Below are 16,929 nucleotides of genomic sequence, written 5' to 3' on the forward strand. Positions count from 1 at the left end.
ACATGACACTTATTTGGTTCATTTCAAAGTAACCTTTAAATGTGATTATTATTTTTTTTCTAAAGGAAATCAATATGGTTAAGGTGCAAGTTAGAGTTAAAGATGAAAAAAATATCACCAGTTAAAAATATCAAATGCCCCTTTCCACCATGTGAGGATATAACAAGAAGTCTGTAGTCTGAAAGAGAGACCTCACCTGCCATGCTGGCACCCCGATCTTGGACTTGCAGCCTTTAGACCTATCTCTGAGGGAATAACTAGGGCCAGGCCTGAAATGTTATGGGTCAAGATTTTGTGAAACAAAAGGCACTCTCGACTCAAAAAGGGATTCAGGAATTTATAGTCACTCTGGCTGTGATAGTTTCAGGTGTTCAACATAATGAAGTAGACACGAGACAGCTCTTTTCCTCCCTGGCTGCTCAAAGATGGACTGCTACCATGAACGACATAACTATCCAAACCAGGAAGTTCCTGACCAATAAACTACTTTAGCAGAAACACATGGTCATTGATATCCTTCACCAAGGGAAGGCGATAATAGTACTTAACATAAAAGTTTGAAAAAAATCAGCAAAAATGTACAAGACCACAACAGATGCCATCTTTATATTTGCTTCAGAATCCATATTGGTAGTGAGTGCAAGACAACCAGCTTTGGCATGAGTTGATTCCCTGGATTATACAAAGAAAAATGAACTTAAACATAGACTTACAAAACATGGCCTGTTTGAAAAGAAGACCTCAAGAAAACATCAAAAGGAACATAAGAATAGAATGAAGAAAGTCAGGGGGATTGCAAAGGTCAATGCTGGTGCAGTAAAAAGGAATAAAGATTCTTCAGTGACTTTATCTGTGGTGATAGTGCAGATTTTCATGAGAGGATTAATAAACTTAACATAAAATAAAATGCCAGTATAGTACTGATAAGAACTAATATGGCCAGTATATTTACTTTTGGTTTTCATATTTAAGAAACCAGAGGCCTGATGCACAAAGATTCATGCAAGAATGGGCCTTCCTTGCCCTGACTTTCGACACTGCCTTTGCTCTGGCCAGAGTTACCTTTTGGTTCCAGCCTGGAGCTGCCTTTCTGCCTTCCCATGATGCCCAGAGGCCCGGAGTGGCTGGGGTGGTGCCTGCGTCAGCGCAAGCGTCCTGTCCCCAGCTGCTTGAGGCCTATGTATGCAAATTAACCTGCCATCTTTGTTGGGTTAATGTGTCTAGTCACTACTGATTGGCTGGTGGATGTTGCGAAGGTACGGTTAATTAGCATGTTACTCTTTTATTATAGGTAGATAATAAAATAAACATTTAAAACTTAGGACAAAAACTAGATCATGTGGATAAAATTAAATAAGTAGAAAATTAGGTAATGAGTTAAAAACTAGTTAAAACTAGTTTTTCTATGTCCTTAGAAATACTAACAACAAAATAAATTTATATTGTCCTGAAAAATGTATAGAAAGTCCCCTGGAAAAACCTCTTGATCATAAAGGTCAGCAAGACAACAAGGAAAGTTGTTGCAATTTTATCTTATTACAGATCAATTATGTTTTAAGTTGTCAACTACTCGGGGATTGAGAGAATAAAACATACAGTACATTATTTCCTTAAATCTACATGCTCTCAGCTATTCAACATCATCTGTGATAGCTATTGCAAGATCATTTCTAGCCCAGTCAGTGTGGTTCAGTGGTTGAGTGTTGATCCATGAACCACAAGGTTACAGTTTGATTTCCAGTCAGGGCACATGCCCAGATTACGAGCTCAATTCTCAGTACAAGGTGTGCAGGAGGCAGCCAACCAATGATTCTCTCTCATCATTTATGTTTTTATCCCACTCACTTCCTCTCTCTGAAATCAATACAATAAAATAAAAAAACTTCCAATGAAGAACCTATCACTGCCAAGTAAAACAAGTTACCAATTAGAACACTAAATTTAAAAAAATTACAAACACAGATCAAGGACTGGCAAATATGGCCTATGGGCCAATATTGGGTTGCCATCTTTTTTTTTTGTCAATAAAGTTTTATGGAAACACAACCATGTCCATTTGTTTATGTCCTGTCTATTGCTGATTTTGTCTTACAAAAAACAGTAGAGTTGAATACATGTAACAAATGACAGAAAAGACTCACAAAGCCTAAAACATTTACTATCTGAATCTTTAGAAAAGTTTGCCAATTTCTGACTGACTATTAACATTACAGTTTCTAAACAGTAAAAAAAAACATTTCTATATCTGAGGCATATTATTTATCTAAAGTAGCATAAGATCCCACGTTGAGAAAGAACTAAAAATCTAGGATAAAAATGGTATCATTTTTGTCAGGTAGAGATCTCAAACACAATTTTAAAAGATGAAAATGGGCTTTAATAATGCTCATTTCATTAATGGTGGTCAATGAAATGGGTACTGAAAATGGCCTTGAGCAGATAAAAATCTGTCAAGAGTTACATTGGAAGATGATAAATATAGAAAATACTAGAGGCCTGGCACACAAAATTCATGGCAGGTAAGGAAGGTCCCTAGGGCCATCTTCCCTGGCTGCAGCTGACCCCATCCCCTGTCGCCACCTATCTGCAGTTTCCCATTTGCCATTGGGCAAGGGAGTCAGCTGGCCAGGGAAAGGGACCAAGAGGTGGTCAGTGCACCTCACAGTGTCTGGCTAAGCAGTCATTCTGCCATTAGGGTCAATTTTCATATTACCCTTTTATTATATAGAATAATTATTAAGAGAGTACTTACGCTGTATGTGAATGAGCTGCTTTGGCATCTTAAATTCCCCAGGATATATAGATTCATAGTAAGCAATATTACTTTCTGCCTCTGGGACAGGTATAACCATATTATCCCTCTTCTCGCCATACACTTGTTGTGCTGAAATAGCCCGCTGAAGATGGTGTTCCTAAAAAGAGGAAAAAATAGGTAAGTTTATGTATTTTTTTTTTAAAGCAAACAGAATGTATATCATTATAAAGAGGGTTTTGTTCATTGTTTCTAAAATAGAGAAATTTTAGTAGTCTTGAAAGGATGTTGCCAACAATACAGTTAGAAGTACAAATATTTTAGGTAGAAACAAGATTTAATTAGACACATTGTACATTTCTTCATTAAGAAAAAGTACTCCACTGAAATTAAGAGTTAAATTATAGAAGATTCCAAAAGCTGACTGAAACTGTTATTTCAAGTTTGCATTTTACAGGGGAAATTCAAAACAAAAGGGTTAAAACATTAAACTTCTATGAATATAGCAGGCTATGGATAAAACATATTTCCTACTCTTTTCATACAAATATGACATTTTCAAAGAAGGATAGAGATTATTCTCTATTTTTACTTGATGAAATGGATACAGATTCAAACCTGGTCTTTTGTCTGGAATAATAACCTTAAAAAAACCAAAAAACTAATTTCTAGACCACTTTTGAACAATACTAATGTACAGGGTTTGAAAGCACAGGCTCTGGAATTTTGTATCTCTTGACAATATATTTCAGTCTTCTATATCTATATTCCCCAGTAAGAGAAAAATAGAATCTACATGATAGGCTTGGTTAGAGATTTAAATAAGGTTATATGTATATAATGATACTACCAGCTGCCATCAAAATACCAAGTTCTCATCCAGCCTTATAATCACTGAATTTTGGTAAACATTTTATTAAATTTTAACCGTTTTTCTTAAATATATAAAAGCTCAAGAATGAAAAAAATTCCAATAGTATAAAAACAAAAAATCCAGCACTCATAAGTAGCCTCTGTTGTAGATATATATCTATAATATTAGAAAAATATGTAAACTGACCATCCCTCCAAAAGCCCACAGCCAATTGGGAGTATGCAAATTAACCTGACAAAAATGGCGGGCCTCTGGGCAGCACACAGGCGCTGAGCAGCAGGGGCGACGCAGCAGGTGTCCCCAGGACCCTGCCCACGCTGACCCTGTTGCCGAGCAGCCAAGGTCCAAGGGACGCACTAGAATGTCCAGTTCTGTCAGCCCAGCCTGGGGCAGATAAAGTTCCCAGTCCTTTTGGATTCTGCAGCCCTTGGACCAGAAGTGGAAACCAAAAGTGTGGGGAGCACCAGGAATTCTGGAAATCGTAGTCTGGTGGCAGCCCCTGGACTGGAAGCAGAAGCCCAGAGCGCAGGGAACACCAGGAATACTGGGAATCATAGTTCTGGTGGCAGACACGTTGCACGTTCACCTAGCCCAGTGGTCTGCAAACTCATTAGTCAACAGAGCCAAATATCAACAGTACAACAACTGAAATTTCTTTTGAGAGCCAAACTTTTTAAACTTAAATTTCTTCTAATGCCACTTCTTCAAAATAGACTCATCCAGGCTGTGGTATTTTGTGGAAGAACCACACTCAAAGGGCCAAAGAACCACATGTGGCTTATAAGCCACAGTTTGCTGACCACGGACTTAGACACTAGAGCAAAGTGAGCCTAGAGCAGCAAGTTACTACTGCTGGTGGGGGATGGAGGGAAAGCAAAGGTGAAAGACATAAGTACAGTCAGAGTGTTGAAGAAAATGAAAAGGAAGATATTCTGCAACTTCTAGGAAATCTCCACCAATGGAGCAAAGAAAAAAAAAAAAGACCTCTATTATTCTGTGAGCAAACTGAGTTGAGGTCTCAATGAGCTCATATGGTTGAAAAGGCAGACAGAAACTCCCGGATTGGAGAGGGGTCCCCTGAGGGCTCCCAGATTAGAAAGGGTACAGGTCAGACTGAGGGACTCAACCCTGGGCACAAATTTCATGCACCAGGCACCTACTATACTAATAAAAGGGTAATATGCTAATTAGACTAGATAGCTTCTGGATGTCCACATGGGGGTGGCCATCTTTTGACCACATAGGGGTGGTGTCCATCTTGTGTGTTGAAGTAATGGTCAATATTCATATTACCTCTTTATTATATAGGATATACATATATTGTATTTACAGATAGTGTTCTATGCAACATACAGAGCTTTATTCTTGGTTTACTTGATATATTCTGGAGATCTTTTCATACTAACACTCCTACCAATTTTGCAATAGCTGCACTGCATTCCACTATATGGATATACCATAATTTACTTAACTAACACTGATAAGAAAAAACACACAGAAGGGTTAAGAATTAAACTTGTATGATTAAATAAGTAACTTTAAGTAATTATAGATGTTTTCTATACATAGAAATATAAACAATAATAAAGAGGATATAAACAAGATTCAACAATGAATTTCTCCATGAACCTTGTTATTGTGAAACTGTACACCAAAGTCATTCACTTTTGTTACTTCAATCTTCCTGAGTGTTTTAAAAGCATCAGTTTTAGAGATAGAGACACAAGAAAGAACCGTAGCTTCCTCATAAGACCCCCAAGCCCAGAAACTCACTATGCTACCCATATTTAAAATTTTATACACACACACACACACACACACACATATATACACACATACATATACACATACATACATATATATATATATATATATATATATATATATATATATATACACACACACATATACATACACACACACACACACACACACACACACACATACATACTAGGGGCCCAGTGCACTGATTAATGCACCTTGAAAGGAACTGTGGGCCGCAAGGCTGCACTGGGCATGGGGGCGGGTCTTAGCCTCTCCTGCAGCAGCCCCAGTCCACTGTCTGCAGGCAGTCCCGCTCCCGCTGCAGCTGCTCCCATGCACTGACAGTGCCAGCCCCGTTGGCACCCGCTGATGGCGCAAAGCGATTGGGGCCAGCAACAGCAGCAGGTGCAGGTGGGGTCCACATTGTCAATGGGTGCGAACAGGGATTGCTGTCCCAGTCATCCTTCAGGAGCAGGGGAAGGTGGAAAAGATCTGAGGGTGATCAGGGCTGGCAGCCACAGCTCACACCTGCAGATGGCGCTGAGTGATCAGGCCTGGTGCCAGTCACTGCCAACGGGTGTGAGCAGTGGCTACGGCGCGGTCAGTGAGTGCGAGTGGGGCTGGTGTTGGCAGCATGTATGAAGGCCAGGCGGGACTGCAGCGTACAGAAGCAAAGAATTTTCAGTAACCACCAGAGGCTCGCCCCGATGACAGTGACCGGGGCCTTGCTTTGGTATGGTACCCCTGCTCCACTATGCCACCACGGCCGACACCCGACAAGTGCTGTGCGTGCTCCCTGGTGGTCAGTGTATGTCATTGTGACTGGTAGTTCTGCCGTTTGGTCTATTTGCATATTAAGGTTTATAGATATACTAGAGGCCCAGCGTGCGATTGAAATCATGTGAGGATTCGCCCTGCCTCCCACCGTGCAAGAAGGCACCCCGAGGGGGTCGGGACCCGCAAAGCAATGGCTGCCACGGGAGTCAGGCCTCATGAGCACCACGGGAGGCTGGAACACTGTGTCCTCTAGCCCTATGCCTGTGTCTGCTCTAAGGCAGAGAAGGGTTGGGACCTGCGAATGACAGCATCCCCTGGACCCCTTTCCTATCTCCACTCCGGGCCTCACCTGTGTGTGCAACCTTCTCCTATTATCATGACCTATTACGGAGTCCTGGACTAATTTGCATATTACCTCTTTACATATACTAGAGCAGCGGTGCATGAAAATTCATACTCTGCATGAAAATTCATGCACTGAAGAGGAGGGGGGTTCCCTCACCTGGCCTGTCCCCTCCTACTCCTCAGGGGTCGGAGGTGACCCAGGAATCAGAGAGAGGCAATGCTTCATCACACCTCTGCTGCTGCCACTGCCGGCAGCGCAGGCCTTAGTGGCCCTGGTTACCTGAGCCTTGGGCGAACCTGGGCAGCTGCCTTCCGAGGCTTGCTTGTGCCTCGGGCCGGCCCTGGGTGGCTGGGTGTCTGAGGAGAACTCTGGAGGCAAGCGCACAAAGCAGCCAGTCCCATCTGGGGGTGGGCCCGGCCTTGCCGTTCCGTGGGCTAAGGGGACTAGGTGCTGCCATCTTGAGGCTGTGGGTACCACCATCTTTGAAGGATGGCAGTCAATTACCATATTACTTCCTTATTGGCTGTGAATACTGCTATCTTTGAGGGCGGAACAGTCAATTAGCATATTACCTCCTTATTGGCAGTGGGTGCCATCTTTTTTATGGCATTAGGGTCAATTAGCATATTCCCTCATTATTAGATAGGTTAGACTAGAGGTCCAGTGCATGAAATTCATGGACTGGGAGGGGGCGGGGGAGAGAAGGAGTTGGTCCCTCAGCACAGCCTGCAATCATCTCTAATCCAGGACCCCTAAGGGGATATCTGACTGGTGGTTTGGGCCGAAACCAGCAGTTGGACATCCTTCTCACAATATGGGATCACCTGCCTAACTGGCTCTCTTGCCAGCCTGGTCACCCCTAACTGTCCTCCTTTGCTGGCCTGGTCACCCCCAACTGCCCTATCCTGCTGACCTGGCCACCCCTAACCACTTCTGCCTGCCAGCCTGATCAACCCCTAATTGCCTCTGCCTGCCAGCCTGACCACCCCTAACTGCTCCCTGCTGCCTGCCTGATCACACTTAAATGCCTCTGCCTCAGCCCCTGCCACCGTGGCTTTGTCTGAAAGAATGTCTGGTCTAATTAGCATATTACCCTTTTATTAGTGTAGACTAGAGGCCTTGAATATTAAATTTAGGCCCAATCCCTGTGGCAGACGGATATCCCTCTCACAATGCAGGACTGCTGGCTTCCAATAGCTCGCCTGCCTGATTGCCCCTAACAGCTTCTGCCTGCCAGCCTGATTGATACCTAACTGTTCCCCTGCTGGCCCGATTGCCCACAACTATCCTCCCCTGGCCAGCCATCTTTGACCACATGGGGGTGGCCATCTTGTTTGAGGGTGTGAGAGCCAATTTGTATATTAACTCTTTATTATATAGGATATTTCTTACACATTTTTCTTTTTTTAAAATATATTTTGTTGATTTTTTATAGAGAGGAAGAGAGAGGGATAGAGCGCTAGAAACATCGATGAGAGATAATCATAGATCAGCTGCCTGTTGCACACCCCCCACCGGGGATGTGCCCGCAACCAAGGTACATGCCCTTGACCGGAATCGAATCCAGGACCTTTTAGTCCGCAGGCTGACGCTCTATCCACTGAGCCAAACCGGTTTCGGCTCTTACACATCTTTCATTCTCTTTTCTCCAGCAGTTAATATTTATTCTTTTACCATATTCTGTTACTTTTGCTTACCCTTGAAAAACTTTGCATTTTCAGGCTCTAAAAAGGACATATCATTTAAATTTGAGAAGCCAGAAATATTTTATTGATTAAACAATAATGGCATTAGGTAACTGCTAATAAAATCTGAAGGGACAGTATTGAAAATGTATCTTAAACATCTCCTGTGTGCCTTTGCTCACCTCTGCTTATACTATTGTACCATTCAATGCCTCTACCCAAACCATGGAAAATTCCACTTGTCTTTCAAATTCTAGTTTAAAATTATCTTTCCTCTGTTTCATCTAATTTGTGCACCTATACTATGGTACTACTAGAGGCATGATGCATGAAAATCCAGCACCAGCTTCATCAAGAACATTCAGAAAATCATCTGGCCTAATTAGTATATTAGCCTTTTATCATTATATATGTAAACATATATGGATATGTAAACAAATATTCTAGCACAATTTCTATGTAGAGAATACATAGAAATTGTGCTAGAATATTTGTTTACATATCCATCATCAAAATTTGAGCTCAAGATTAGACACTATGTCTAATTAATCTTTGTATTTTTTTTCTTTTTAAAGACATACTCTCCTGTAGTAGTTCGAAACTCTAAATTCTTTTAAAGATGAAGAATACGTAAGATTACCTTGGTAACCTACTCAATATCTAGTACTGTGTTTTGCCTTATTATAGATTTTATTAAAATATCAATAAAATGAATATAAAGATACAAAAGATATATCTGGCTGGTGTTGCTCAGTGGTTGAGCATTGACCCATGAACCAGGAGGCCGGGGTTCGATTCCTGCTTGTTTCCACTCAAGTTTCAGTAGGAGGGTATGCAGGAAGCAGCCAATCAATGATTCTCTCTCATCATCGATGCTTCTATCTCTCCCCCCCCCCCTTCCTCTCATCAACAAAAACATTTTTTAAAATATACAAGAGATTCTACTTACTCTGTAATAAATTCTAATGTTTACCAAACTACCAAAGAGTGATACAAGGCTATATTGTTGAGAATTCATAAATAAAAATTAAATTATCGTCATGTATTTATTCATTTAATTTTTATTTAAGCAAATTATGACCTTAACATGTAGCCATAACAACAATTAAGATCACAGTTAAACCTTTTGGGTTACTGAACTAAAACCAGCTTATTAAAAGCAACAATAATGTATAAAAATTCCTTATGGGGAGATATGTGATGACTAAATAAAAAGCCACTTAAGTATACACTCTAGATTATTTATGTAGAGCTAGATTCCATCGCTACTTGAACAATATGGCTAGGATGAATTACTTTTTCTCTATTTCCTAATGATATTTCTAAGAACCAAACTTCAATTCTTAATGCAGAGCACTGCTAGTTTTCCTACATTCTAGTTTTTCTACATCCAAACACGAAACTCTTGCCTGGATCACTATAATACCCTTCTTACTGGTTTTCATGCTTTCATTTTTCTTTTCTTCTAGTGTTATGTTAATATACAAGTGAAATAATACCATTCTTCCATTCCAACTATTCCAGCTATCTTCCTCTTCACTCAGAAAAGTCAAAGTTCTTAAAATTACTTACAAGGTCCTACATGATTTGCATGTCCTGGGAACATGCCTTGCCAAAAGGGCAAGTGGTTTTGATATCTAAATCCAGCCTAGCATCAGGAATGCTCAGGGCCGACTCAAGAATGCAAATAATCTCCTTTTGTCTTAACCTTTTGGTGAAACTTCCTGATATTTGGGATATAAAATAAACTGAGCTGGATTGGCACTGGGACACTGTGCCAAGAAGAGGACAGTGGTCCCACCCAGTCTCAGCTTTTACCTTCTCTGTGTCTTGTCTCTCTTTTCTCAACCCCCAGCCGCCCCTACTCAGAAACTGAACCGGCTCTCTAGCCACACCGGACATGGAAAGAGAGAAATACCTACACAGGAGGATGTCAATCTGGGCCACTTCCATGGCTGTCTCTGTGATCCTGCACCTTCTGGGCTAGGAGGCAGGATTTGCCCAGCCACTCCTTGGTGCTGATGGCCTGCAGGAGCTACATCAGCTTGGCATGCTCACAGCTGCTACCGCATCCATGTGGGAAGTACACACCGCCCTCTGCCAGCCTGCCTTCCCCACCTGGAGGCTCACCATATGCGCTACCCACAGATCCAGAGAAGCCTCGGCGGGGTGGGATTGCCTGCATGTGCTGCCTACGGGCCCAGAGCACTCTGCGCACCAGTCGAAGCTAGGCATGCTGCCTACCGACCTGGAGTGGCTGGGACACCACCTTTGTTACCGGGTGACCCTCAATTTGCATATCCTCTCCTTATTGGCTATGGTCGCTTCCAGCTTTGTCACTGAGCTATGTCCAATTTGCATATTCCTCTTTATTAGATAGGATACTTCCAAAATGGAAATAACCCATATGTCCATAAATAGGAGGTTGGATGAATAAATTGTGGCATAATAATAGAATAGAACACTACTGAGCAAAATAAAGGAATAAACTATTTACAAACACTGGGTCGAGTAAAAATAGTTTTACACAAGAGAGTTGATACTCTTTGAGTCTATTTATATAAATTTTTATAATAAGCAAAATTAATATGGTAAAATCAAATAAAAACAGTAGCTGTTTCTAGGGAGTGGAGGCAAGATTTGCTTGGGAGGGGAATTTTCTGGGATAGTAATACTCCATATCTTGGTGAGGTTTGGGTTATACAAGTATATAATTTTGTTAAAGTTCAGCAAATATACATTAAACATTTGTGAATTTCTTTAAGAGAAATTCAATCTCAAAAGATAAACAAATACTGAACTCGAGTTATATATAGGCTAAAATATTTAGGAAAACAAGCATTGATGGGTGCAATTTATTTTTAAATGCATTAAAAAAATAGATGTATAGATGGAGAGATATATGATAAATCAAGTAGAATTTACCTTGTGGGTATTTGGGTGGTTATGGCAAAAATTATTTTTTAACACTTTAAGCATATTTTTATTGATTTTTAGAGAGATGAAGTGGGAGAGAGAGAGAGACAAACATTGATGCAAGTGAAACACTGATCAGCCCACAACCAGGCATGGGACCTGACTGGAACTGAACCAGAAACTTTTAAAAAACATATATATTTTAAAATAATTTTTATTTTTTTATTTCAGAGAAGAAAGGAGAAATAGAAACATTAATAATGAGAATCATTGATTGGTTGCTTCTTGCATTCCCCCTACTGGGGATCAAGTCCATAACAAGAGTATGTGTGCCCTGAGAATTGAACTGTGACCTTTTGGTTCATTAGTTGATGCTCAACCAGTGAGACCACTGACCAGAGGCATGGTAAAAATTCTTGAAATGTTACTATATGATTGAAAATTTACATAATAAAATATTGCAAAGAATATAGAATCTCTCCCCTCTCAACCCCAGAAAACATAACATGGTCAAAGGCAGCCCTAGAAAAAAATCAAGTTTAATTTTGACCCCTGCTTTCTCATGTCCCTTACTTGTACCCTTTACATCTTTTAAGATATGGGTTGTTTGTGCTATACTTACTAAGAGCCTGCATGCCAGTGTGATGTTTGGCAATGTGAAGGAAAAGGGACCAAATTTAGTTTCTTTTTTATGCTCATAAAAGTCAATCTCATCAAAATGTTTCCCTAAAATTAAATTGTAAAAGGCTCTGAGAAACCAAGATGGTGGCATAAATAAACACCCAAACTGCTGCCTCACACAACAATACCAAAACTACAACTAAAAGACAAAACAAACACCAGGAAAGCTGGCTGAGTAGAAATTCTACAACTAGCAAGAAAGAAGGAAGCACATTGAGACTCAGAGGAGCTACAAAAGGCTGAGGTACGAAATCGCACGCGCACGAAGAGGACGGGTGGCTCAGTGCACGGCTGGCTTTCTAAAGTGGGAGGGAGATGAAGCTCCCTACTGCGCTGAACACCAGTTCCGGGAAAGACCTTGGGAACCCAGACTCATTTAGGGGGAATATGGACTATCAGGAAAAGAGAAAGCACACTGAGACTCAGGGGAGCTGCAGAGGGCAGAGGTCCAGAGGCGCATGCACAGAGAGGACTGACTGCTGAGTGCACAGGTGGCTGAGTGTATGGCTGGCTTTCTAATGCAGGAGGGAGATGAAAGCTCCTGACTGCGCTGAACTTCAGTTCTGGGTGAGCTTCTGGGAACCCAGAAATCCTTCGGGGCGAAACTGGACTGTCTGGCAGTGGGCGAAACTTGAGAGCAGCTTTCTTTCAGAGATGCTTGCAGCGATTACTGAGGGACACTGCGACCCAGGGGCATCATAGGGTTGGACTGATGGGAAGCCAAGGCTGTCTGCTCCACCCTGAAACTCTGCCCCATCCAAGCTGAGCACAGAAACTTTTGCAATTTTGCAAGTCTTGTCTCATAAGGGTGTCTCCAGCACAGAAGTTCTCCCAGCATAGACACAGCTGATCCTCACAGCCATTTGGCCTGGAGGTCAATTTATCCCAGTGATGCCAAAAACAATCCAGGCTTAACTACAACAAGACTGTGCATACAGTCCACAACGGGGTGCACCAAAAGTGTCCACTTCAAGTAACTGGGGGAGGCTGAGCCACTGGGCCATATAGGACACCTACCACACAAAGCTATTCTACCTACTCAGGGAAGCAGTGAAAATGCAGAGACAAAAACAACAACAACAACACAACAACAAATAAACAGATCACAAATGAAAGAAACGAGGAAAGCAAACAACTGGATATAGAGTTCAAAACCATAGTTATAAGATTTTTCAAGAATTTCCTAGAAAAGGCCGATAATTTAGCAAGACCCTCAAGGATATGAAGAAGGACCAACTAGAAATTAAACATACACTGACTAAAATAAAAAATATTATACAGAGACCCAACAGCAGACTAGAGGATCCCAAGAATCAAGTCAAAGATTTGAAATACAGTATAAAGAAGCAAAAAACAAAAAGAAAAAATAATCCAAGAATTTGAAGATAGTGTAAGGAGCTTCTGGGACAACCTCAAGCTTACCAACATCCAAATTATGGGGGTGCCAGAAGAAGAGAGAGAACAAGATACTGAAAACCTATTTGAAAAAATAATGACCAAAAACCTCCCCCACAGACTTACAAGTCCAGGAAGCACAGAGAAACCCCCCAAAAAAGAAATCCAAAGAGGACCACATTTTAATCATAATTAAAATGCCAAGAGCAAAAGACAAAGACAAGACTATTAAAAGCAACAAGAGAAAAACAGTTAATTACCTATAAGGGAGCACCCATATGATTGTCAGCTGATTTCTCAACAGAAGCTATGCAAGCCAGAAGGGAGTGGCAAGAAATATTCAAAGTGATGAATAGCAAGAACCTACAACCAAGATTACTCTACACAGCAAAGCTATCATTCAGAATTGAAGGGCAGATAAAGAGCTTCACAGATAAGAACAAGCTAAAAGAGTTCATCACCACCAAACCAGTATTACCGTATTTTTTGGACCATAAGACGCACTTTTCCCCCCCCAGAAGTGGGGGGAAAAAGTCCCTGCGTCTTATGGTCCAAATATAGCCTACACATATACTGTAAAAAAAAAGTTTTTTTACTTGCCCGGCTCTATGTGGTCTCTGTGTGCTTGCCCGGCTCTAAAATGGTTCTAAATGCTGCTGTTTACTTTACAGGGTTGATTACATGTATTTATGACTGTGATGTTGGGTTTTAATGCACATAAAATATTTTAGGACACTATTTGTTTCAGAATCTTTTTTTCTTTATTTCCCTTCTCTAAAAACTGGTGCGTCTTATGGTCCGGTGCGTCTTATGGTCCGAAAAATACGGTATATGAAATGCTGAAAGGTATTCTTTAAGAAGAGGAAGAAGAAAAAGGTAAAGATGACAATTATGAATAACAAATACACATCTATCAACAAGTGAATCTAAAAATCAAGTGAATAAAAAATCTGATGAACAGAATAAACTGGTGAATATAATAGAATCTGGGGCATAGAAAGGGAGTGGACTGACAATTCTTGGGAGGGGAAATGGGTATGGGGGTGCGTGAAGAGAGTGGACAAGAATTGTACACCTATGGATGAGGACAGGGGAGGGAGGTAAGGGCATAGGTGAAGTGGGAACCAGGTAGAAGGGAGTTATTGGGGGAAAAAGAGGAACAATTGTAATAATCTGAACATTAAAGATTTATTAAATTTTAAAAAAATTGTGAAAAGCTCAAAAAGCTCTTATTTCTGTTATAATCTTTATGCTGATGATTTCTGTACCTTCCTCCAATGTACTCCTGAGAGCTAGTCATCTGTCATTATTTAATCTTTTAATTCATGCAGTCAAATAAAATTCAAAGGATGTTTCATTTTTCATTTTTCTTTTTCTTGGGGGAGAATAGCAAGAACCTACAACCAAGGAGGCTTAACAACCTAAAACAACAGCACTGAATAAAGTAATTTAAACTTGTCTAAAACAAAATGTCTATAATAATAATAATAATAATAATAATAATAATAAGCGTAATTAGACTGGACGTTCATCCGGATGAAGCCAGGGCTTTGATGGAACCCGAGTCCTGGGTATCTGCCAGCCTCCGTAAAAGGGAAGCCCAGGTCCTGGGTGCCTGCTGGTGTCCAGAGCAAAACCTGGGTCTCGGGTGCCTTTCTTCATTGTAAATAAAGAAAGAATTGGACAAAGTCTATGAAACATCTGTTTGCAAACATTGGATAACTGGAAATGCATAATTTTGATCACTGAGAGAAGGGAAACAAAGAGAGGGAATCCGAATTATGTATGTCTCTGATTTTCTGCCTGAAGAAACTTTCTGTATCATACATAGTACGTGGAAGGGGATTCTAAACAAAGCCTGGGGGACTTATTAAGTTGGGGAAACAGATGGGGGATCAGGAATCTGCAACGGCTGGACCTTGTGGACCAGTGTATCAGAGAGAAGGGTATTGACCAGATAAAGAGCCCCAAACATCTGCATGGGGTCTCACGAGTCTCTAGCTGCATACTGTGCCCTTCAAACTTAGAATGAGATTTCAAGTGGTTGGTCAAAGAATAATTACTGAGAACAGAACAAACTACTAGGAAGCTATAGGCTAAACAAGACCCAGCACTACCAAAGAATTGATAGGTGGTTGAGTTCTGAGTCCACACAGTAATGAGACCTTTTGAACATCTGGTACAGTTAATAGAGACCCCAGGTTCCATGCCTTGATATTAAGGCTAAATAACCCTAGATTAAAGGCCACCATAAATCCATACCCACAGAGCTTAAATTAAAAGTCTTGAGAGTTGATCTGCAGGCAATTTAACTGTCTTCCAAGTAAAGCTGTTCTTTAAAAGAAGAACAAAAAATTTAGACACTTAGCAATTACTGAGAAGAAGCAGGAAAGTGGGAATCAAAATCAGGAAATATAAGTAGACTAAAAAAAAAAATCCAATAATGATCGAAAGCAGACAAGAATATTAGACAGCTATTATAAATGAGGAACTTAAAGGAAATCATGAACATAATAAGGAGATAAATAGAAGAAATCAAAGTGTGTCCTAGCTGGTTTGGCTCAGTGGATAGAGCATCAGCCCGTGGACTGAAAGGTCCTGGGTTTGATTCCAGACAAAGGCATATGCCTGGATTGCTGGCTTGATGCCCAGTGGGGGGCATTCAGGAGGCAGCCAATCAATGATCCCCTCTTATCATTGATGCTTCTATATCTCTTTTCCTCTCCCTTTCTATCCGAAATAAACAAATATATAAAATAAAATAAAAAAAGAAAAGAGCAAAGTGGAACTTCTAGAAATAAAAGATCTTATATAATAAAAGGCTAATATGCAAAGAAACTGAAAGGCAGAACAACAGTTCACTCTGATGCACACTAACCATTACGGAGCAGACACTCATCGCAGGAGGTGCCCCCTGGTGGTCAGTGTGCTCCTACAGGGTGAGTGCCACTCAGCGAGAAGCGCTGAGCCAGGCTCATGGCTGGTGAGCACAACAGTGGTGGTGGGAGCCTCTCCCGCCTCTGTGGCAGCGCTAAAGATGTCCAACTGACAGCTTAGGGAGAGGGGGCTAAGCCACCAGTTGGACATCCCCCAAGGGTTCCTGAACTGAGAGGGTGCAGGCTGGGCTGAGTGCACGAATTTTGTGCAAGGAGCCTCTAGTGTTTAGATAATGTCATAAAAACAATATCTGTAAAAAGACTTAAGTCCTTAGCCCTTGTACATATTCACTCTTGTAATTTCATCCACTATTATGGCTTTAATTACCATCTATATGCTGATGACAGGATTAAGAAATCGTAATTTCTAGCCCAGATTTTTGCTGAACTCTAGGCACATATATAAATATCTCTTACTATATGTTCCAAAGACATATCTCTCAAAACATCAACAATCCCATCCAGTGACTCTGCAAATCTGTTCCTCCTCCTGTTTAACCTATTTCAGTTAATTGAACCATCATATATCCAGTCATCCAAGCTAGAAGCCTTGATTGTTCCAAGCTCCCTCTTACTTCCTATCGGGTCTAGTAATAATTAATGTCGTTTTTAACATTCGTTTAAAATCTTGCTTGGCGTTGACTTGTATTGACATAACCTTCAAACACGTGGTATCTACAGAACGTGTGAAGTGCAATTAACAAGTTTTGCTTGGAAAAGTTTGTGTTTGGTTTGGTTTTTGTTGCAAAACTAGGGCTAAGAAGATGGCGGATGAAGAGCACATTCGGCACTGCATGCTTTAC

The 16,929-nt window shown here is 40.9% G+C and overlaps 1 protein-coding gene across 4 annotated transcripts in view; it reads right to left on the minus strand.

The window, feature by feature from the left end:
• EPC1 (enhancer of polycomb homolog 1) overlaps positions 1-16,929 on the minus strand; it is a 105,119-nt gene that overhangs the window by 32,061 nt on the left and 56,129 nt on the right. For all 4 annotated transcript variants that reach the window (XM_084875859.1, XM_084875858.1, XM_084875857.1 and 1 more), the window contains exon 2: positions 2,753-2,912. In XM_084875859.1, the coding sequence (XP_084731985.1) occupies positions 2,753-2,852 (100 nt within the window). In that variant the 5' untranslated portion in view covers positions 2,853-2,912. The remainder of the gene's footprint in view (positions 1-2,752; positions 2,913-16,929) is intronic.

The sequence above is a fragment of the Pipistrellus hanaki genome (genome assembly GCF_964339955.1).
Source record: "Pipistrellus hanaki genome assembly, chromosome: 1".
Lineage (NCBI taxonomy): Eukaryota > Metazoa > Chordata > Mammalia > Chiroptera > Vespertilionidae > Pipistrellus > Pipistrellus hanaki.